The 25,241-nt window shown below is 42.3% G+C and overlaps 1 protein-coding gene across 1 annotated transcript; it reads left to right on the top strand.

The window, feature by feature from the left end:
* The first annotated feature begins 7,974 nt into the window (after positions 1-7,974).
* LOC140908244 (trace amine-associated receptor 7a-like) lies at positions 7,975-9,000 on the top strand. The gene has a single exon (XM_073335195.2). The coding sequence runs from the start codon at positions 7,975-7,977 to the stop codon at positions 8,998-9,000; it is 1,026 nt and encodes a 341-aa protein (XP_073191296.1).
* Positions 9,001-25,241: the final 16,241 nt, after the last annotated feature.

Here is a 25,241-nt window from a genome sequence, read left to right as displayed (position 1 = left end):
AATAGTATCCAATTTGCAAATGAATTCCAATTCAGCAGTTTCTCGCTGGAGTCTGGATTTGAAGTTTTTTTGTTTTAAGATAGCGACCTTCATGTCTGTGATTGCGTGACCAGAGACATTGAAGTGTTCTTCGACTGGTTTATGAATGTTATAATTCTTGACATCTGATTTGTGTCCATTTATTCTTTTACGTAGAGACTGTCCAGTTTGACCAATGTATATGGCAGAGGGGCATTGCTGGCACATGATGGCATAGATCACATTGGTGGATGTGCAGGTGAACGAGCCTCTGATAGTGTGGCTGATGTTATTAGCCCTGTGATGGTGTCCCCTGAATAGATATGTGGGCACAATTGGCAACGGGCTTTGTTGCAAGGATAAGTTCCTGGGTTAGTGGTTCTGTTGTGTGGTATGTGGTTGTTGGTGAGTATTTGCTTCAGGTTGCGGGGCTGTCTGTAGGCAAGGACTGGCCTGTCTCCCAAGATTTGTGAGAGTGTTGGGTCATCCTTTAGGATAGGTTGTAGATCCTTAATAATGCGTTGGAGGGGTTTTAGTTGGGGGCTGAAGGTGACGGCTAGTGGCGTTCTGTTATTTTCCGGTTAAGTAACATCTATGTCACTCTGTCATATTTACATAAGCATAACATATATTTGGAAGGGTATTTCTCTTTTTTTTCCTTTTTCTTTTTTTATACAACGGCCATTAGACTCTAATTGCAGACTGTGAATGAACACTTGAACTATTCTAAAAATTAAAAAGGCAGTGATGAGAATATTATGGTTCTTGGTATCCTCACTAGGAAACAATAATAAAATTGTAGAACTGCCTAGAAGCCTAGGACGCCTACGAAGAGAAGACAGTGAGTGGAAACAACTGTCATTAAATATTGAAAAGACAGGACTACCAGGCTCCAGGACTGGTCCTGCAGGGTTTCCAGGCTCATGCTCTGTAGTCACAGCTCCACAGTAAGGAAGAGTGCAAGGCTGGAACTGTGAATACTCCACCTGCTTTCTTGTGTTTTCTGACGGAACAGATACTGTTAATTTGATACTATATTATGCTATAAAACAATAATAGAGCAATGTCCATTGGTTGTAATTTTGTGACTGAGAAGGTAAAATGGCCCTCCAGAATTAAACAAAGGCAAAAAAAGAAAGATCAGAAATTAGATTTTCAGTGAAATTCATCTCTATTTGTTATGAAGTATGAACAATACTGGAAACAGAAATGTTTTTCCATCCCTTTAAAACCTATATGATATCATTATTTACCAAATCAATAATATAAATATTAAGTTTTTTTACTTATATATTGCTGTCAGCCTATGCGTGTTCAAATTCTTTACTTATACTATTGAATTAAGTCTTCCTACACCCCTATGGAATGGATATTATTATCCTCATTTAATGGATAAGAAAATTGAATTTCAAAGGGAGATGGACATTTAACTCCCTTAGGCTCCTTTGAAAAATGCAACCAAAGAGATTAAGCGTTCTTTAAATACATTAGGAGAAAGAGAAAGAGAAGTGTTGGTCTTCTACTTAGCAGGGAAGGAGAGATAATAACTGATGACCTCCAGAAAACTGAGGCATTTAATGCTTATTTTGCTTCACTAAAAAGGTTAATAGGGATCACATACTCAACTCAATTAATATTAACAACAAGAGGGAAGGAATACAAGCCAAAGTAGGGAATGAACAGGTTAAAGAATATTTAGATAAATTAGATCATAGAATAATAGAATATCAGGGTTGGAAGGGACATCAGGAGGTCATCTAGTCCAACCCCCTGCTCAAAGCAGGACCAATCCCCAATTTTTGACCCAAATGGCCCCCTCAAGGATTGAACCCACAACCCTGGGTTTAGCAGGCCAATGCTCAAACCACTGAGCTATCCCTCCCCCCAAAACAGCCACCTCAAGGATTGAACTCACAACCCTAGGTTTAGCAAGCCAATGCTCAAACCACTGAGCTATTCCCTCCCCTGGCTTGATGTATTCAAGTTGATGTATTCAAGTTCATCTTAAGTACTTATGGAAGTAGCTGAAGCAATCTCAGAACCACTCACAATTAATTATCTGTGAGAACCCCTGGAAGATGAGTGAGGTCCCAGAAAACTGGAGAAGGGCAAACATAGTATCTATCTTTAAAATGGGGAACAAAGAGGACCAAGGGAATTATGGACCAGTCAGTCTAAGTCTGATACCTGGAAAGATATTAGAACAAATTAGGGCTGTCAATTAATCACAGCAAACTCACGTGATTAACTCAAAAAAATTAATTGTGCTTAAAAAGTTAATCTTGATTAATCCCACTGTTAAACAATAAAATACCAATTAAAATTAATTAAATATTTTGGATGTTTTTCTACATTTTCAAATATATTGACTTCTATTTCAACACAGAATACAAAGTGTACAGTGCTCACTTTATATTATTATTTTTATTACAAATATTTTCCAGTGTAAAGTGATGAACAAAAGAAATAGTATTTTTCGATTCAACATACATACAAATACTGTAGTGCAATCTCTTTATCGTGAAAGTGTAACTTACAAATGTAGATTTTTTTTGTTACATAATTGCACTAAAAAACAAACCAATGTAAAATTTTAGAGCCTAAAAATCCACTCAGTCCTACTTCTTGTTCAGCCAATCACTTAGACAAAGAAGTTTGTTTACATTTATGGGAGATTCTTCTGCCTGGTTCTTACTTACGTCACCTGAAAGTGAGAAGAGGTGTTTGCATGGCACTTTTGTAGCTGGTGTTGCAAGGTATTTACATGCCAGATATGCTAAACATTCGTATGCCCATTCATGCTTCGGTCACCATTCCAGAAGACATGCTTCCATGCTGATGACGCTCGTTAAAAAATAATGTGTTAATTAGATTTGTGACTGAACTCCTTAGGGGAGAATTGTATATCTCCTCTTCTGTTTTCATAGAATCATAGACTATCAGGGTTGGAAAGGACCTCAGGAGGTCATCTAGTCCAACCCCCTCCTCAAAGCAGGACGAATCCCCAGCTAAATCATCCCAGCCAGGGCATTGTCAAGCCTGACTTTAAAAACTTCTAAGGAAGGAGATTCCATCATCTCCCTAGGTAACGCATTCCTGTGCTTCACCACCCACCTAATGAAAAAGTTTTTCCTAATATCCAACCTAGACCTCCCCCACTGCAACTTGAGACCATTATTCCTTGTTCTGTCATCTTCTACCAATGAGAACAGTCTAGATCCATCCTCTTTGGAACCCCCTTTCAGGTAGTTGAAAGCAGCTATCAAATCCCCCCTCATTCTTCTCTTCTGCAGACTAAATAATCCCAGTTCCCTCAGCCTCTCCTCATAAGTCACGTGCTCCAGCCTCCTAATCATTTTTGTTGCCCTCCGCTGGACTCTTTCCAATTTTTTCACATCCTTCTTGTAGTGTGGGGCCCAAAACTGGACACAGTACTCCAGATGAGGCCTCACCAGTGCCGAATAGAGGGGAACGATCATGTCCCTTGATCTGCTCGCTATGCCCCTACTTATACATCCCAAAATGCCATTGGCCTTCTTGGCAACAAGGACACACTGTTGACTCATATCCAGCTTCTCGTCCACTGTAACGCATAGGTTCTTTTTTGCAGAACTGCTGCCTAGCCATTTGGTCCGTAGTCTGAAGCGGGGCACGGGATTCTTCTGTCCTAAGTGCAGGACTCTGCACTTATCCTTATTGAACCTCATCAGATTTCTTTTGGCCCAATCCTCTAGTTTGTCTAGGGCTCTCTGTATCCTATCCCTACCCTCCAGCATATCTACCACTCCTCCCAATTTAGTGTCATCTGCAGACTTGCTGAGGGTGCAATCCATGCCATCCTCCAGATCATTAATAAAGATATTGAAGAAAACCAGCCCCAGGACCGACCCTTGGGACACTCCACTTGATATTGGCTGCCAACTGGAGATGGAGCCATTGATCACTACCCTTTGAGCCTGATGATCTAGCAAGCTTTCTATCCACCTTATAGTCCATTCATCCAGTCCATACTTCTTTAACTTGCTGGCAAGAATACTGTGGAAGACCATATCAAAAACTTTGCTAAAGTCAAGGAATAACACATCCACTGTTGTCTCCTCATCCACACAGCCAGTAATCTCATCATAGAAGGCAATTAGGTTAGTCAAGCATGACTTGCCCTTTGTGAATCCATGCTGACTGTTCCTGATCACTTTCCTCTCCTCAGAGTGCTTCAGAATTGATTCCTTGAGGGCCTGCTCCATGATTTTTCCAGGGCCTGAGGTGAAGCTGTCTGGCCTGTAGTTCTCCGGATCCTTCTTCTTCCCTTTTTTATTTGCATTCTGCCATATATTCATGCTATAACAGTCTCAGATGATGACCCAGCACATGTTTGTTTTAAGAACACTTTCACAGAAGATTTGACAAAACACAAAGAAGGTACCAATGTGAGATTTCTAAAAATAGCTACAGCACCCGACACAAGGTTTAAGAATCTGAAGTGCCTTCCAAAATCAGAGAGAGATGAGGTGATGAGTATGCTTTCATAAGTCTTAAAAGGGCAACACTCAGATGTGGAAACTACAGAACCCGAACCACCATCAGCTTTCTACCGGTGGCATCTGACTCAGATGATGAAAATGAACATGCTTAGGTCTGCTCTGCTTTGGATCGTTACCGAGCAAAACCCATCATCAGCATGGACGCATATCCTATGGAATGGTGATTGAAGATGAAGGGACATATGAATATTTAGCACATCTGGCATGTAAATATCTTGCAATACTGGTTACAACAGTGCCATGAGAACACCTGTTCTCATTTTCAGGTAACATTGTAAACAAGAAGTGGACAGGAATATTTCCTGCAAATTGTAACCAAACTTGTTTCTCTGACCGATTGGGTGACATAGCACTGAGTGGACTTGTAGGCTCTAAAGTTTTACATTGTTTTATTTTTTAATGAAGTTATATTTTTGTACATAATTCTACATTTGTAAGTTCAACTTTCATGATAAAGAGATTGCACTACAGTACTTGTATGAGAGGAATTGAAAAATACTATTTCTTTTATCATTTTTACAATGGAAATATTTGTAATAAAAATAAATATAAATTGAGCACTGTAAACTTTGTATTCTGTGTAGTAATTGAAATAAATATATTTGAAAATGTAGAAAACATCCACACATTTAAATAAATGGTATTCTATTATTGTTTAATGGTGCTAATAATTGCGCAATTAATTGAGAATAACTTTTTAAATTGCTTGACAGCCCTAGTACAAATTAGTAAACAATCATTTTGGAAGCTCCTAAAGGATAATAAGGTGATAAGGAATAGGCAAAATGGACTTCTCAAGAACAAACCATGCAAAACCAATCTAATTTCCTTCTTTGGCCTAGTGGATAAGGGGGAAGCAGTGTACATGATATTTCTTGATTTTAGTAAGACTTCTGACAAAGTCCCTGACAGTTTCTTAAAGAAATTAGGGAAATGTGGTCTATATGAAATTACTGTACAGTAGGTGAACAACTGGTTGAAAGGCCTTCTCAAAGAGTAGTTATCAATGCTTTGCTGTCAGACTTGGAGGGTATATCTAGTGGGGTCCTGCAAGGATTGGGCCGCGGTTCATTAACATTAACATTAACATTTTCATTCATGACTTTGAAAAGGGAGTGGAGGGTATTTTTATAAAATTTGGTGATGACACCAACCTAGGAGGAATTTAAAGCAGTTTGGGAAGACAGTATTAAAATACAATATGACTGACAAATTGGAGAATTTGTCTGAATTCAACAAGATGAAATTTAGTAAAGATAAGTGGAAAGTACTTCACTTAGGAAGGAAAAATCAAAATGCACAACTACAAAATACAGAATCACTGGCTAGTACAGAACAACCTCAGAGTTACGGACACCTCAGGAATGGAGGCTGTCCGTAATTCTGAAATGTTCGCAACTCTGAACAAAGTGCAGTTTGGGCTCCAGATCCAGCAGCTGACATTCCAGGCCAGGATTCAGCAGCAGCTAAGCTCTTTACTGAACCCTGGCATGAGTTTGCAACTTTGTCCCACTCTGGGGGCAGAGGTGTGGGTGTGGGTGTGTGTGGGTGGAATAAAAACAGTGCGTCCCCCTCCTGGCAGAGGGAAGAGGGGGTAAAAACAGCATGTTCCCCTGCTGGCGGGGGGCAGGTGGGTGAAAGAAAAGCTTCAGAAAAGACGCTACCTACGCAGACAAGAGGGGTTCTCCTGTGTAGGTAATCCACCTCCCCGAGAGGCAGTAGCTACGTTGATCGGAGAAATTTCCCATCGAACTACTGCTGGCCACAGTGGGGGTGAAATTGCTTTAACTGCGGTGGAGCCCAGGGGTGTGGATTTTCGTATCCCTGAGTGATGTAATTCTACCGACATAAGTTCATAATGTAGACCAGGCCTAAGGGCCTGAACACCACTAAAGAATCAACCTGCATTTCTGAGGAACCTATAAGCCATAGAGAATATAGGTTTGGAATGGAAGCGCCATCTCGACCATACTTCTATACTTACTCAATCTCACTGAAGAAGATAGGACCTAAATCATATGTGGTCCACAGCTCCTTTGCCCTCACCAGCCCAGCATTTGCACAGTCCCTTAGCAAGTGGCCTCCAGGGAAGATCAGAGCTTCTTCCACGAACTTTACACTTGCAGAAACCCATGGGGTGGGGAACTTCTGTGGTTAGGCCAGAAGAAGGAGGGGATATATTGGCAGCCTGGCCAGGTATACTCAGGGAACTTCCGCACCCTGGCTATTCCAAAGCCATAGAAGCCGTGGCAACTAGACTGCAATTTAGGGCTGCCCAAATTTGCATTGGGGGCTGCTCTGGACTACAGAAGACACAATCTGCTTCAATCGTTCCTCCATTCTTAGCACTAGAATGAGTTTAGCCCAGAGTGTAGAAAAATGGCCAAAAATATGAGAGGGAGAGAAATAAAAATACCCCACTGCAAGATCAATGAAGGTGGGATAGATTTTCTTTAACACAGGTACCATTCTCTATGACCTCAGATTCCCTAGTCATTACTGTAAATTGCTTTGTCAGGAATACAAATACTGAGATAACACCTGGTTGCTGTGGGAGCCAGTTAAATTTGTTTTCAAAAAATAAAGGAAGGATCTTATAATGAGACTTACTTCAAACATATGCATGACAGTATATGCTTAATTAGAGGACTGTCTTGTGATAAATCACAGTAGATTCCTTAATGATGGGTTTTTTTTCAAGACTCTAAGTATGTCCCTTTACCAGAGGGATTTCATTTTATGGGATAATCAATAAATTTCACTTGTGTTTGCTGTTTTTCCCCTCACCCCAGCCCTCATTTTTGAGAGGACAGCATGCCAGTACTTTCTCATTAACTTTGCTAAAACAACTCCAAGGATGAAACACTACTGAAAACAGGTGTCTCTTCCTGCCTTCTATTCACATTTTAATCCAGGGTTATATCTGAAGAAAAGCTTCTCAAAAGGTAAGGCATTAGGAGTCCCTCCAACTAGTGTAAGGTCAATGGGAGTTTTGCAATTGACTTAAATAGAAAGATCAGGCATTGAGGAAATTTAAATAAATATGAATAGGTAAAAATAAATTCTATATTATAGCACAGGAGAAACTTTTCAATTATAAAGTATTTTTGCTACTTATTTATTTCAAAATGCCATTGAAAGCTGTAGTTACAAATATTTTGCTATGTTCTTTCTTTCTATTTAGGTACAGAGTTATAGTATTTCTTTCTATTTACTTTCTATTTAGGTACACAGTTATAGTATACTTATGGAAATCATCAACACATTGGAATGATTGTACTCTCACTCATAACAACTTTAATTCTCTTTTTCAGAAAGATTTAAAAACTGAAGAGCTTGACCAACAAGTTTCACGCCATCAATGTTAGTATACAAACGCAAACACAAAAAAGTTTAGAGTAGTTAAGAGCACAACATGACTTCAGCGCTTTTTCAGAATGAAGAAGCACAATATTGCTTTGAGAATATTAATGGATCTTGCTATAAAACATTGTGGTCTTCTGGAATCCGCATAACTTTGTATGTTGTGCTTAGTTTTCTGACAGTTCTTACACTAGGTGGAAACCTAATGGTAATGATTACAATTGCTTATTTCAAACAGCTTCACTCTCCTACAAATGTTTTGCTCGTCTCCTTGGCATGTGCTGATTTTTGTTTGGGTCTGACGGTGCTGCCCTTCAGCAGTATAAGATCTGTCGAAACATGCTGGTATTTTGGGGAAACATTCTGTAGATTCCACAGTTGTTTAGATGCATCTTTTTGTTATTCATCAATATTTCACTTGTTTTTCATCTCTGTTGATCGCTACGTTGCTGTTACTGATCCTTTAATTTACCCTCTCAAGTTCACAGTGCCCGTTTCAGTCACGTGCATAGCTGTTGCCTGGACATTTTCCTTAGTATACAGTTTTTCTGTTGTCTTCACTGGGGCTAATGACAAAGGGATACAAGAATTAGTAAATACCTTCTCCTGTGTAGGAAGCTGTCAACTTGTCTTCAACAAAACATGGGTGGTTGTAACCTCTCTCCTTTATTTCATACCTTCTTTTACAATGATAGCACTTTACAGCAAAATCTTTGCTGTGGCTAAACGACAAGCTAGAATGATAGAGAGAAGCAACAACACTCAGTCACCTGATAACTACAGTGACAGAGTTAGCAGAAGAGAGAGGAAAGCTGCTAAAACCCTGGGTATAGCTGTGATTGCTTTTTTGGTATGTTGGTCACCCTTTTTTATAACTGTAATAATTGATGCTTTCCTTAACTTCATAACTTCACCCCTTCTCTTTGACATCATGGTTTGGTTCACTTATTCCAGCTCTGCCATTAATCCTTTGATTTACTCTGTCTTTTATCCTTGGTTTCGAAAAGCAATGAAAGTGATTCTGAGCTGTAAAATGCTCCGGCTTGACTGTTCAACAATGAATTTGTTTCCAGAATGAAAACCTATCCGCTCCTGCACAAAGCTACTCAACTCACATTTCACAGTCCTTGTCCTTTTCATAAAATCTGGCTGTGTATTTCTTTTGCTGGATGAAATATTGTCATCTTGCTTTTATACTTTGTAAAATTTTTATCATTGTGAAAAACTGGTTTATCACATGATATCAAGACAATTTATTTACAGATACTGTTAATACTAAATTATGCTATGAAATAATAATAGAGCAATGTCCACTGGTTGTAATTGTGTAACTGAGAAGACAGAAAGGCCCTCCACAATTAAACAAAGGCAAAAAAGAAAGATCAAAAATTAGTTTTTCAGTGCAATTCATCTCTGTTTGTTAGGAAGGGATAACAATACTGCAAAACAAATGTTTTTCCATACCTTTAAAACCTATATGGTATAAATTACCATATTAGTAATATAAACATTAATATTTTATGAAAAACACTATGGGGTGTAAATTTGTTTAAGTGGTTTTGCAATACATGTATTTAGCTTGTAAACTGTTTAGGCCAGGGACTGTCTTCCACTATATGTTTTTACAGGCCTTAGCACACTGGGGGCTGAGATTTCATTAGGCACTACTTTAATTCAAATAAATAAATAAATGCATATAATAATAAATTATTGTTAATCATTCTGATGAGCCACAGGAATAAAAACTGCCTTGGAAACATCTTCTGTTCAGTTGATGATTTCATGCATTTATCACTAATTTTATTGTTCAAAACTGAAGATAAAAGAAGCGTAAATCAAATGTTTGATATTAGAGGATAAAATTCACACCAGTACCCAAGGCCCTCTGTACCACTTAAGCTCTATAATGAAGGTGTTCAATAAGAAGGTGTTCAATAACAAGCACTCAACAGAGTTTTATACTGTAGAATGCTCAATGAAACTTTACACGACCAGCCTGCACAGCAAGGTCTGATCAGTTCAAAAGCACATTACTCTCTTTCCAGTTCACTTTCAGAACACCGTACACTGTATGGAACACTCATTCTCTTTTCAGGCGCGGGGAAAGACACACCTCTTCATGCAGCCTTTTCCACTACCTCTCATAGAATCATAGAATCATAGAATATCAGGGTTGGAAGGGACCTCAGGAGGTCATCTAGTCCAACCCCCTGCTCAAAACAGGACCAATCCCCAATTAAATCATCCCAGCCAGGGCTTTGATAAGCTTGACCTTAAAAGCTTCTAAGGAAGGAGATTCTACTACCTCCCTAGGTAACGCATTCCAGTGTTTCACCAACCTCCTAGTGAAAAAGTTTTTCCTAATATCCAACCTAAACCTCCCCCACTGCAACTTGAGACCATTACTCCTTGTCCTGTCCTCTTCTACCACTGAGAATAGTCTAGAACCGTCCTCTCTGGAACCACCTCTCAGGTAGTTGAAAGCAGCTATCAAATCCCCCCTCATTCTTCTCTTCTGCAGATTAAACAATCCCAGTTCCCTCAGCCTCTCCTCATAAGTCATGTGTTCCAGACCCCTAATCATTTTTGTTGCCCTTCGCTGGACTCTCTCCAATTTATCCACATCCTTCTTGTAGCATGGGGCCCAAAACTGGACACAGTACTCCAGATGAGGCCTCACCAATGTCGAATAGAGGGGAACAATCACGTCCCTCGGTCTGCTCGCTATGCCCCTACTTATACATCCCAAAATGCCATTGGCCTTCTTGACAACAAGGACACACTGCTGACTCATATCCAGCTTCTCATCCACTGTCACCCCTAGGTCCTTTTCCGCAGAACTGCTGCCTAGCCATTCGGTCCCTAGTCTGTAGCTGTGCATTGGGTTCTTCCGTCCTAAGTGCAGGACCCTGCACTTATCCTTATTGAACCTCATCAGATTTCTTTTGGCCCAATCCTCCAATTTGTCTAGGCCCCTCTGTATCCTATCCCTGCCCTCCAGCATATCTACCACTCCTCCCAATTTAGTGTCAATTTAGTGTCTGCAGACTTGCTGAGGGTGCAATCCATGCCATCCTCTAGATCATTAATAAAGATATTGAAGAAAACCAGCCCCAGGACCGACCCTTGGGGCACTCCACTTGATATTGGCTGCCAACTGGAGATGGAGCCATTGATCACTACCCGTTGAGCCCGACAATCTAGCCAACTTTCTACCCAACTTATAGTGCATTCATCCAGCTCATACTTCTTTAACTTGCTGACAAGAATACTGTGGGACACCGTGTCAAAAGCTTTGCTAAAGTCAAGAAACAATATATCCACTGCTTTCCCTTCATCCACAGAACCAGTAATCTCATCATAGAAGGTGATTAGATTAGTCAGGCATGACCTTCCCTTGGTGAATCCATGCTGACTGTTCCTGATCACTTTCCTCTCCTCAGAGTGCTTCAGGATTGATTCCTTGAGGACCTGCTCCATGATTTTTCCGGGGACTGAGGTGAGGCTGACTGGCCTGTAGTTCCCAGGATCCTCCTTCTTCCCTTTTTTAAAGATTGGCACTACATTAACCTTTTTCCAGTCATCTGGGACTTCCCCCTTTCACCATGAGTTTTCAAAGATAATGGCCAATGGCTCTGCAATCACAGCCGCCAATTCCTTTAGCACTCTCAGATGCAACTCGTCCGGCCCCATGGACTTGTGCACGTCCAGCTTTTCTAAATAGTCCCTAACCACCTCTTTCTCCACAGAGGGCTGGCCATCTACTCCCCATGTTGTGATGCCCAGCGCAGCAGTCTGGGAGCTGTCCTTGTTCGTGAAGACAGAGGCAAAAAAAGCATTGAGCACATTAGCTTTTTCCACATCCTCTGTCACTAGGTTGCCTCCCTCATTCAGTAAGGGGCCCACACTTTCCTTGGCTTTCTACTTGTTGCCAACATACCTGAAGAAACCCTTCTTGTTACTCTTGACATCTCTTGCTAGCTGCAGCTCCAGGTGCGATTTGGCCCTCCTGATTTCATTCCTACATGCCCGAGCAATATTTTTATACTCTTCCCTGGTCATATGTCCAAACTTCCACTTCTTGTGAGCTTCTTTTTTATGTTTAAGATCCGTTAGGATTTCACCGTTAAGCCAAGCTAGTCGCCTGCCATATTTACTATTCTTTCGACTCATCGGGATGGTTTGTCCCTGTAACCTCAACAGGGATTCCTTGAAATACAGCCAGCTCTCCTGGACTCTTTTCCCCTTCATGTTAGTCCCCCAGGGAATCCTACCCATCAGCTCCCTGAGGGAGTCCAAGACTTCTTTCCTGAAGTCCAGGGTCCGTATCCTGCTGCTTACCTTTCTTCCCTGTGTCAGGATCCTGAACTCAACCAACTCATGGTCACTGCCTCCCAGATTCCCATCCACTTTTGCTTCCCCTACTAATTTTTCCCTGTTTGTGAGCAGCAGGTCAAGAAAAGCTCCCCCCCAGTTGGCTCGTCTAGCACTTGCACCAGGAAATTGTCCCCTACACTTTCCAAAAACTTCCTGGATTGTCTATGCACCGCTGTATTGCTCTCCCAGCAGATATCAGGAAAATAAAAGTCACCCATGAGAACCAGGGCATGCGATCTAGTAGCTTCTGCGAGTTGCCGGAAGAAAGCCTCATCCACCTCATCCCCCTGGTCCGGTGGTCTATAGCAGACTCCCACCACTACATCACTCTTGTTGCTCACACTTCTAAACTTAATCCAGAGACACTCAGGTTTTTCTGCAGTTTCATACCGGAGCTCTGAGCAGTCATACTGCTCCCTTACATACAGTGCTACTCCCCCACCTTTTCTGCCCTGCCTGTCCTTCCTGAACAGTTTATAACCCCCATGACAATACTCCAGTCATGTGAGTTATCCCACCAAGTCTCTGTTATTCCAGTCACGTCATAATTCCTTGACATCACCAGGACCTCCAGTTCTCCCTCCTTATTTCCAAGGCTTTGTGCATTCGTATATAAGCACTTGAGATAACCTGCTGATCGCCCCTCATTCTCAGTATGAGGCAGGAGCCCTCCCCTCACAGACGTTCCTGCCTGTGCTTCCTCCCCGTATCCCGCTTTCCCACTTACCTCAGGGCTTTGGTCTCCTTCCCCTGGTGAACCTAGTTTAAAGCCCTCCTCACTAGGTTAGCCAGCCTGCTTGCAAAGATGCTTTTCCCTCTCTTTGTAAGATGGAGCCCATCTCTGCCCAGCACTCCTCCTTCATGGAACACCATCCCATGGTCAAAGAATCCAAAGCCTTCTCTCCGACACCACCTGCGTAGCCATTCGTTGACTTCCACGATTCGATGGCCCCTGGCCTTTTCCTTCCACGGGGAGGATGGACGAGAACACCACTTGTGCCTCAAACTCCTTTATCCTTCTTCCCAGAGCCACGTAGTCCGCAGTGATCCATTCAAGGTCATTCTTGGCAGTATCATTGGTGCCCACGAGGAGAAGCAGGAAGGGGTAGCGATCCGAGGGCTTGATGAGTCTCGGCAGTCTCTCCGTCACATCGCGAATCTTAGCCCCTGGCAAGCAGCAGACTTCTCGGTTTTCCCGGTCAGGGCGGCAGATAGATGAGTCAGTCCCCTGGAGGAGAGAGTCCCCGACCACCACCACCCACCTCCTTCTTTTGGGAGTGGTGGTCATGGAACCCCCCATCTCAGGACAGTGCATCTCATGCCTTCCAACCAGCAGAGTCTCCTTCTGCTTTCTCCCCCCAGACATATCATCTGGTCCACTCTCCACAAAGGTACCTGTGGAGAGAACATGAAAGCGGTTAGTTACTTGTGTCCGCGTTGCTGGAACCCGGACATTCCGCCTTCTTCTTCTGGAGGTCACATGTTGCCAAGCTTCTTCACTGGCCTCTTGGCTCCACTGTGCAACCTGCTCTAAATCTTTAGAGCTTTGTGCCCGTAGAAGCATATCCTGACTTTTGTCCAGAAAATCCTCAGTTTCTCGTATGCAACGCAGGGTCGTTATCTGTTGCTCCAGACCTTCAATCTTCTCTTCCAATATGGAGACCAGCTTGCACTTTGTACTTTGTCTCCTCTCATCCTGTAACATCCTTGTGGCAACAACAACAATTGCTTAAAAGGAATAATAATATTAGGGAAATATTTAATGAATTTTTATCTGGCTTGTAATGTAAAATAGCTGCTGAAGATAAGGAGGAGAAGTCAGCACCATGTGCCCACCAGGAAGATCTCCATAGACCACTGATAGCTTGCATACACCAGTTTGGGAACCTCTGCTTTCAGAGGAATCACAGAATACCATTAGAAGACATGAAATGTAGACAGAGCTGTCCATATGCTGTGAATCAAAGTAAACTGTCCCCGAAAGTGTCTTCTCTGAAAACAACATTTTTGATCATAAATACAAATGCAAAACAAAATACTGGTAGGTATATTGCTTTGAGAGAAGGGGTTGATTCTGATCTCAGATGAGTCTCTATAAATCAGGAGTGACTGTACTGAAATTAGTAGAGTTATATTGGTGTAAAACCTATGTGAGATCAAAATCAAGCCCAAGATCTTCAGCTAGCAGAGGAGAGCAAGCTAATGTCACTGTTGTGGGTAATACTGGGTTATCCTGAATATTTCAGATGTAAGAAAAAGAAAATACAAATAGCAGCATTAAAATAATTGCTAATCAAAATGAAATATTAAATCCACAATCAGCATGCATACACGATTTATGTACCGTATGATAGCACAGATACATGGGACTGCCATTTTTATTACTCTTTATGAAAAAAATATCAAAAATCACCTATCCCTGCTCATCTAAATTCCAAATACCTGGCATAAAGACCTCACCTAAGCCCTGCCAATCTACTTTGTTCCACCTCTGGGATGACTTCTCTCTGGCATGCTTTAATAAATATGAGTAAACGCTACCACATTGTTTAAATTAATTGCAGAGAGGGCACCGGATCTGAAACAGTCAGCGAGATGGAAGAGTGATGTGGAATGAGTTTTGATATCAGAACTTCAACTAATGTTTTTTAGTTTGGTTTTTTCTTCTAAGATTTTGAACGTCTTCTTAGTATGATTGTATTGTGGTAGCACCTAACAAAAAACAGTCTCTGCCCTGAAGAGCTCACAGGGTTAAGTAACATCTATGTCACTCTGTTGTATTTACATAAGTATAACATATATTAGGAAGGGTTTTTCTCTTTATTTCTTTTTCTTTTTTTTAATACAAAAAACATTAGACTAATTTCAGACTGTGAATGAACACTTTAACTATTCTAAAAATTAAAAAGGCAGTGATGAGCTTAAGGTTCTTGATATCCCCACTATGAAACAATAATAAAATTGCAGAACTGTCTAGAAGCCTAGGATGACTGGGAAGAGAAGACAGTGGGTGGAAACAACTGTCATTAAATCTTGAAGAGACAGGACTACCAGGCTCCAGGACTGGTCCTGTATGGTACCCACGCTCATACTCTGGAGTCGCAGCTCCACAGAAAGGAAGAGTGCAAGGCTGGAATGGTGAGTACTCTGCCTGCTTTCCTGTGCTTTCTGAGGGAACAGAGTCCAGCTGTACAGAAAGATCCCAAAACTGGAGACTTGGTTCCTCTGCTCACCCTGTGGGAAAGAGAATGTATGTGTGTAGAAGTTGAGTTCTCTTAAGCTGTGGCCCCTCCTGTTCTGGAGGGTCTCTGGGAGGCAGGGCCGGCTGTCGGTACCAGCAAAACAAGCAGGTGCTTGAACGGAACATTTCTAGGGGTGGCATTCCAGCGCTGGCCATGCTGCCCCTAGAAATGTGCCCCCGCCATCCCAGCTCACCTCCGCTCCGCCTCTGCCTGCTCCCCTGAGCGTGCTGCCGCCGCTCCACTTCTCCGCCTCCCCCCAGCTCGCCGCCGCTCCACTTCTTCCCCCTCCCTCCCCGGCTTGTTTCCCGGCGAGGGCGGGAGGAGAAGCCGAGCGGCGGCGCACTCAGGGGAGGCGGTGGTGTTGGAGCGGAGGTGAGCTGGAGCGGGGAGCGGTTCCTCTACCCCCTCCCCCGTTACTTCCTGTGCTCCCCCCTGACCCTTGCTCACCTCCGCTCCACCTGTTCCCCTGAGCACGCTGCCTCTCCCTCGCCTGAGAGGGAGGGGGGAGAAGCGGAGCGGTGGCGTGTTCAGGGGAACAGCTGGAGCAGAGGTGAGCTAGGGTGGGGGAAATGCAGCATGCCCAGGGGAGGAGGCAGGGCCGGGGATTTGGGGAAGGGGTTGGGAAGGGGCAGAGCTGGGGCGGAGCCAGAGGTGGGGGGAGGGGCACAAACATTTTTTTTGCTTGGGGTGGCAAAAATCCTAGAGCCGGGCCTGCTGGGAGGGCATGCAGTCAGGCTCCTCTACCTGCTTCCAGCTGAGATCTATAATATTGGTAGTTGTCGTTGGCAGGGGAAAGGAGTTGGATCTTCTCCCCCTGTTCTCCTGGGGTTTGGTTACTGCTTCTGAGGATCGGCTCTTCTCTTCCTTTATTAGTGCCATTAGGAACTCTTTAATGACCTGAAATTCAAAAAGAAAGCTGACAGAAAGGGGAAATATGGATGAATTACTACAGAGGAAAGAACAGTACAAGCATGTAGGGACAAAATCAGAAAGACTATGGCACAAAGTGAGTTACACCTAGCAAGGGACGTATGAGACAGGGTCTTTAAATAAATTAGGAGAGAGAGAAAGATGAAGGAAAGTGTTGATCTTCTACTTAGCAGGGAAGGAGAGATAATAACTGATGACACCCAGAAAACTGAGGTAATTAATGCCTATTTTGCTTCAGACTTCACTAAAAAGGATAATAGTGACCAGATACTCAATAAGAGGGAAGGAAAACAAGCCAAAGCAGGGAACGAACAGGTTAATAAATATTTAAATAAGTTAAGTTCATCTTATGTACTTATGGAAGTAGCTGAAGCAATCTCAGAACCACTCGCAATTATCTGTGAGAACCCCTGGAAGATGAGTGAGGTCCCAGAAAGCTGGAGAAGGGCAAACATAGTACCTATCTTTAAAGTGGGGAACAAAGACCAGGGAATATAGACCAGTCAGTCTAACTCCAATACCTGGAAAGATATTGGTACAAATTAGGGCTGTTGATTAATCAGAGCTAACTCACGTGATTAACTAAAAAAAATTAATCGTGATTAAAAAATTAATCATGAGTAGTCGCACTGTTAAACAATAGAATACTAATTGAAATTTATTAAATATTTTGGATGTTTTTCTACATTTTCAAATATATTGACTTCTATTTCAACACAGAATACAAAGTGTACAGTGCTCACTTTATATTATTATTTTTATTACAAATATTGGCACTATAAAAGTGATAAACAAAAGAAATAGTATTTTTCAATTTGCTTCATACAAGTACTGTTGTGCTATCTCTTTGTCATGAAAGTGTAACTTACAAATGTAGATTTTTGTTGTTGTTACATAACTGCGCAAAAAAAATAAAACAATGTAAAACTTTATGGCCTACAAGTGCACTCTGTCCTATATCTTGTTGAGCCAATCGTTAAGACAAACAATTTTGTTTACATTTGTGGGAGACACTTCTGCCTGCTTCTTATTTACAATGTCACCAGAAAGTGAGAATAGGTGTTCTCATGGCACTTCTGTAGCCGGCATTGCAAGGAATTTACATGCCAGACACGCAAAACATTTGTTTGCTCCTTCATGCTTTAGCCACCATGCCAGAGGATATGTTTCCATGCTGATGACGCTCGTTAAAAAGTAATGTGTTAATTAGATTTGTGACTGAACTCCTTGGGGGGGAAGTGTATGTCCCCTGCTCTGTTTTACCCACATTCTGCCATCTATTCATGTTCTAGCAGCCTCAGGTGATAACCCGGCACATGTTCATTTTAAGAACACTTTCACAGCAGATTTGACAAAACACAAAGAAGGTACCAATGTGAGATTTCTAAAGATAGCGACAGCACCCAACCCAAGGTTTAAGAATCCGAAGTGCCTTCCAAAATCGGAGAGGGATGAGGTGATGAGCATGCTTTCATAAGTTTTAAAAGAGCAACACTCAGATGTGGAAACTTCAGAACCCGAACCACAAAAAAGAAAGCTAACTTTCTACTGGTGGCCTCTGACTCAGAGGATGAAAATGAACATGCATAGGTCCGCTCTGCTTTGGATCATTACCAAGCAGAGCCCATAATGAGCATGGAAGCATGTCCTATGGAATGGTGGTTGAAGATGAAGGGACATATGAATCTTTAGCGCATCTGGCATGTAAATATCTTACAATGCCAGCTACAACAGTGCTATGCAAACTCCTGTTCTCACTTTCAGGAGACATTGTAAACAAAAAGCAGGCAGGATTATCTCCTGCAAATTGTAACCAAACTTGTTTGTCTGAGCAATTGGCTGATGTAGCACTGAGTGGACTTGTAGGCTCTAAAGAACATAAGAAATGGCCATAGTGGGTTAGACACAAGGTCTATCAAGCCCAGTATCCTGTCCTCTGACAGTGGCCAATGGCAGGTGCCCCAAAGGGAATGAACAGACAGGTTCTCATCAAGTGATCCATGCCCTGTCACCCAATCCCAGCTTCTGGCAAACAGAGGCTAGGGACACCATTCCTGCCCATCCTGGCTAATAGCCATGGATGGACCTATCTTCCATGAATCTATCTAGCTCTCTTTTGAACCCCGTTATCGTCTTGGCCTTCACAACACCCTCTTGCAAGGAGTTCCAGAGGTTGACAGTGCGTTGCATGAAAAAATACTTTCTTGTGTTTGTTTTAGACTTGCTACCTATTAATTTCATTTGGTGTCCCCTTGTTCTTGTCTTATGAGAAGGAGTAAATAACACTTCCTTATTTACTTTCTCTATACCACTCATGATTTTATAGGCCTCTATCATACCCCCCTTAGTTGCCTCTTTTCCAAGCTGAAAAGTCCCATTATTAATCTCTCCTCATACAGAAGCTGTTCTATACCCCTAATACAAAGTTTTACATTGTATTATTTTTGACTGCAGTTATATTTTTGTACATAATTCTATATTTGTAAGTTCAACTTTCATGATAAAGAGATTGCACTACTGAACTTGTATGGGGGGAATTGAAAAATACTATTTCTTTTATCATTTTTACAGTGGAAATATTTGTAATAAAAATAAATATAAAGTGAGCTCTGTAAACTTTGTATTCTGTGTTGTAATTGAAATCAATATATTTGAAAATGTAGAAAAGAGCCACAAATATTTCAATAAATGGTATTCTATTATTGTTTAATGGTGCGATTAATTGCACTATTAAATCAAGAATAACTTTATAAATCACTTGACAGCCCTAGTACAAACTGGTAAATAATTAATTTGTAAGCTCTTAGAGGGTAGTAAGGTGATAAGGAATAGGCAAAATGGATTTGTCAAGCACAAAGCATGCCAAACCAACCTAATTTCCTTCTTTGGCCTAGTGGATAAGGGGGAAGCAGTGGACATGATATATCTTGATTTTAGTAAGATATTTAACACAATCCCACGTGACGGTCTCTTAAACCAGGGAAATGTGGTCTACATAAAATTAGTGTATGGTGGGTGCACAACTGGTTGAAAGGCCCTACTCAAACAGTAGTTATCAATGCTTTGCTGTCAAACTGGGAGGGTATATTAGTGGGGTCCCGCAAGGGTTAGGCCTCAGTTCAGTACTATTCACCATTTTCATTAATGACTTGGAAAATGGAGTGGAAGGTATTCTTATAAAATTTGCTGATAACACCAAGCTAGGAGGGATTTCAAGCACTTTGGAGGACAGTATTAAAATTAAAAATGACCAACAAATTGGAGAATACGTCTGAATTCAACAAGATGAAATTCAATAAAGATAAGTGGAATGTATTTCACTTAGGAAGGAAAAAATCAAACGCACAACTACAAAATTCGAATAACTGGTTAGGTGGTAGTACAGTTGTCAAGGCTGAATCCCCACTCTTTCACTCTGAGTGCAGAAAGTGTGGGCCCTCAAGGATTCTAAAAATTAATACTTGCCACTCCAGGCTTGTATTTAACTCCCACGGTTACAGCTTTTCTCTGACCTTGGCTTGGTAAACGCTGCCACCACTCAAATGAAAACAAAACAAAACAAACCCCTTGGATCCAGGAAGGAGCACTTGGGAATTCCTCCCTATGGGGTACCCTCAAGCCCTTCCTTCCACCCACCCCCACCACCACCTCCAGGGAAAGAGCTGAGAAAGAAAACAAAGGGTATTAGCTGTGGCAACCAGCTAATCAAACAGCATACGTACAAACTCTTAGGACATAAAAATCCAAACCCTTCTTTAAAAAGGTAAATTTTATTAAAACAGAAAGAAAAAAAAATACATCTGGAACTTAGGCTTTTGTTAGATTTTAAAAGAGCAATTTCCAAAAATTAAGCACCCAAAATAGCTTTCTTGGGGGTTCAGCTTAAAGGTTACAAGCAGACAAAAGCATCTGGGGTTAGCACAGAGGAGATCCACAAGCCAAAATAAGAAATAAACCTGATAGCATCTAACTAAACATTCCCTATGCACATCTTCTAGGTATAGAAGATGAATTTTTATGCCTGGTTCAAGCCTTACACAGCATTCCTGCTGCCCTCTGTTCCCCTCTTTCCTGGAGACAGACACACACACAGACACACACACACACACAAAGGGAAGTTTTTTTCTACATTTTAAAAAGTTCTACCTTCCCATTGGCTATTTTGGTCAGGTGCCCACTCCTTTTCTTTTACCTGTGGGCTTGTTAATCCTTTACAGGTAAAGCAAGCAGAGAACAGACCAAGAGGGATTTTACAGCTAACTGGTTGGCTGGGTGTCCATCAAAGGGAGCTACTCCCTCACCATTCAAGTATCACACCGCCCCCCAAATCACAGACGTTCTGGCCAGCCTGGTTCAGGTCAGGTCTACACCAGCTGGGATTTCTTCCTTTAGGATTTAGGAAACAGAGTTAATAAGATACATGCACCTCTAATTTTACTAATAATTACATGAAGAACTAAACAGTACTTTTTACATTTCAAGGACTACAATGACTTAGAATGCAGGGACATTTTACCCACTGATTCTGGGAAACCTTCCCGGGAGAGTGCATTCACCACTTTGTTAAAGGCTCCTGAAATGTGTTGTATTTTAAAATCAAAGTCTTGGAGAGCTAAACTCCACCGAAGAAGTTTTTTGTTAGTCTCTTTGACTGTGTGAAGCCACTTCAGTGCAGCATGATCAGTCTGCAGGTGGATCCTCTGTCCCCAAACATATGGGCGTAGCTTCTCCAGAGCATACACAATGGCGTAACATTCTTTTTCTGAGACTGACCAGTGGCTTTCCCTCTCAGAAAGTTTTTTGCTGAGAAACAAGACAGGATGGAATTGCTGATCGGGTCCTTCCTGCGTTAAAACTGCTCCCACACCACGCTCGGATGCATCTGTGGTTACGACGAACGGTTGGTTGAAGTCTGGGGCCCTCAGTACAGGGTCAGATGTAAGGTCTAGCTTAAGCTGGTTAAAGGCTTGCTGACACTTTTCAGTCCACTGAACTGCATTTGGTTGTTTTTTCCTGGTCAGGTCTGTCAGTGGAGTGGCAATTTGGCTGTAGTGTGGTACAAATCATTGGTAATACCCGGCCAAGCCCAAGAAGGATTGGACCTGCTTCTTTGACTTAGGGACAGGCCAATTTTGGATAGCATTTACCTTAGCCTGTAGGGGGTTGATAGTACCTTGACCCACCTAGTGTCCAAGGTATGTTACCCTGTTTAGGATTAGTTGACGCTTTTTTGCCTTAACGGTTAATCCTGCCTCCCTTACATGCTGGAAGACAGCTTGGAGGTGTTCCAGGTGTTCTGCCCATGAATCTGAGAATATAGCCACATTGTCGAGGTAGGTGACTGCAAATTCCCCAGACACAGCCAGAAGGTTATCTACCAGTCTCTGGAAGGTGGTGGGTGCATTTCGCAGCCCAAAAGGGACCACATTACATTCATACAGCCCTACATGGGTGATGAAGGCTGACCTTTCCTTGGCTGGGCCATCTAGTGGCACTTGCCAGTACCCCTTAGTTAAGTCTAAGGTGGAGATGAACTGGGCATGTCCCAGTTTCTCCAATAGCTCATCTGTACATGGCATTGGATAGTTTTCTGGGCAAGTTACAGCATTTAGTTTACAGTAGTGCACACAAAAGCAGATTTCCCCATCTAGTTTGGGAACCAGAACAGCTGGAGAGGCCCATGCACTCTCAGAGGTGCGGATTATAGCCATCTGTAACATATCCTTGATCTCCCTTTCTATTGAGGTTTTGACTTGAGGAGCCATCTGGTAGGGTTGGGCTCTAATTGGGCGAGCATCACCTGTGTCAATGGAGTGGTACACCCGTTCTGTCCATCCTGGAGTGGCTGAAAACATTGGTGCGAAGCTGGTGCACAGCTTCTGGATTTGCTGTTGCTGCTTACGGCCAAGGGTAATGAAAAGGCTCACCTCTTCCATGCCACTGTTGCTTTTTCCGTCATAGTAGACTTCTTCAGGCCACTCAGCATCGCCTCTCTCCTGGTCTGTAAACTGGAGAACCTTGATTTCTTGGGAATAAAAGGGCTTTAGAGAATTAACATGGTATACTTTAGGTTTTAGGGTTGGGTCTGGGAACACTATGAGGCAATTAACAGCTCTCAGATGCTCTCGGACCATAAATGGCTCCTCCCACGACACTTCCATCTTACTGGCCTGGAGCACTTTCAGGACCATGACTTGGTCACCTACTCTGAAGGGAATGCTTTCTTGCACATTTATCATACCAGGCCTTTTGCTCTTGTTGAGATCCTGTAGGTTTTCTCAAGCAAGGGCTAGAGCGTCCTTGAGGGTGTTTTGCAGGTTAGTTCCTGGAGAAGATGTAACCCCGTCCCGTTGCTTCTTTACCCAAGATTTTGGGTGAAAATCCCAAACTGGGATGTGGTACAGCTCTGTAGCCAGAGAGCAACTGCTGCAACACTAGGGTCCCAAACAAATAAAGGGAAGGGTTTTCCCCCCATTTTAAAAAGTTCTACCTTCCCCTTGGCTCTTTTGGTCAGGTGCCCAGCCCTTTTATTTTATCTGTGGGCTTGTTAACCCCTTACAGGTAAAGCAAGTGGAGAACAGACCAAGACGAATTTTTACAGCTATCTGGCTGGCTGGGTGTCCATTAAAGGGTGCTACCCGCCCCCATCTCCCCCGCCTTCATGTATCACAACAGTACAACCTCAGAGTTATGGACACCTAGGAAATGGAGGCTGTCCATAACTCTGGAATGTTTGTAACTCTGAACAAAGCGCAGTTTGGGCTCCAGATCCAGCAGCTGACATTCCAGACCAGGATTCAGCAGCAGCTAAGCTCTCTACTGAGCCCTGGCATGACTTTGCAACCTTGTGGGGGGAGGGAAGGAGGGCAAAAACAATGTGTCACCCTCCTGGCTGAGGTTAGGGGGGTAAAAACAGCACATCCTCCTGCTGGCGGGGGGAGGGGGGGAGGCAAGGAGTGAAAGTAAGGTTTCAGAGAAGACGCTACCTACGCAGACAGGAGGGGTTCTCCTGTTGGTGTAGGTAATCCACCTCCCCAACAGGCGGTAGCTAGGCTGATGGGAGAATTTTCCCATTGACCTACTGCTGTCCACAGTGCGGGTGAGATTGCTTTAACTGCGGCAGAGCCCAGGGGTGTGGATTTTCATACCCCTGAGCAATGTAATTATACTGACATAAGTTTGTACTATAGACCAGGCCTAAGGGCCTGAACACCACTAAAGGATTGACCTGCATTTCTGAGAAACCTATAAGCCATGGAGAATATAGGTTTGGAATGGAAGCGCCATCTCGACCATACTTCTACACCTACTCAAACTCATTGAGGAAGACAGGACCTAAATCATATGTGGCCCACAACTCCTTTGCCCTCAGCAGCCCAGCAGCTGCACAGTCCCCCGGCAAGTAGCCTCAAGGGTGCCAGGTTCAGAGCTTGCTCCACCAACTTTACACTTGCAGAAATCCATGGGGCAGAGGAACTGCACTGGACCACAACAGACACATCGGGATAACACAAGCTGCCTCAACCCTTGCTGCATTCTTAGGACTGAAATGAGTTTAGCCCAGAGTGTGGAAAAATGGCTAAAATATGAGAGAGAGAGAGAGAGAGAGAGAGAGAGAGAGAGAGAAATACCCACTGCAAGATTAATAAAGGTGGGATAGATTTTCTTTAACACACGTACCATTGTCTATGACCTCAGTTTCCTTAGTCAGTATTCCTGACAAAGCAATTTACAGTAATAATACTGAGATAACACCTGGTTGCTGTGGGAACCAGTTAAATTTGCCTTCAAAAAATAAAGGAAAGACCCCATAATGAGACTTAGTTCAAACATATGCATGACAGTATGTACCTGGTTAAATGACTGTCTTGTGATGAATCAAAGTAGATTGCTTAATGATGGGTTTTTTTCAGACTCTACATATCTATCAGTGTTTACACCATTTGCCAGAAGGATTTAACATTATGGGATGATCGCTAAATTTCCCTTATGTTTGCTGTTTTTCTCTTCACACCATCCCTCATTTTTGAGAGGAGAGCATGCAAGTACTTTCTCATTAACTTTGCTAAGACAGCCTCAGGAGTGGTGAGGTATTGTTTCATGGTCTCTGTGTGTATATAATGTCTTCTGCAGTTTCCACGGTATGCATCCGATGAAGTGAGCTGTAGCTCACGAAAGCTCATGCTCAAATAAACTGGTTAGTCTCTAAGGTGCCACAAGTACTCCTTTTCTTTTTACTGAAAACATGCATCTCTTCCTGCCTTCTATTCACATTTTAATCCATGGTTCTATCTGAAGAAAAGCTTCTCAAAAGGTAAAGCATTAGCAGTCCATCCAATTACAAGTGACATCAATGGGAGTTTTGCAATTGACTTAAATGGAAAGATCAGGCATCAAGGAAATGTAAATAAATATGAATAAGTAAAAACAAATTCTATATTATAGTACAGGAAAAACTTTTCAATTATAAAATATTTTTGCTACTTGTTTACATATTTCAAAATGCCATTGAAAGCTGTAGTTACAACAGATATTTTGATATGTTCTATTATTTACTTCCCAGTTACGTACACATTTTTAGTCTACTGATGGACATAATGCAACACTTTGGAATTACTGTACTCTCACTCATGTTGACTTTAATTCTCTTTTTCAGAAAGATTTAAAAACTGAAGCGCTTGACCAGCCAGTGCCACAACACTGATGTACACCATTGGTATACAAACGCAAACACTAAAAAGTTCAGAGTAGTTAACAACAAAAGCACAAC

The sequence above is a fragment of the Lepidochelys kempii genome, chromosome 3 (assembly GCF_965140285.1).
Source record: "Lepidochelys kempii isolate rLepKem1 chromosome 3, rLepKem1.hap1, whole genome shotgun sequence".
NCBI classification, from domain to species: Eukaryota; Metazoa; Chordata; order Testudines; family Cheloniidae; genus Lepidochelys; species Lepidochelys kempii.
This window is presented reverse-complemented; position numbering and strand designations above follow the sequence as displayed.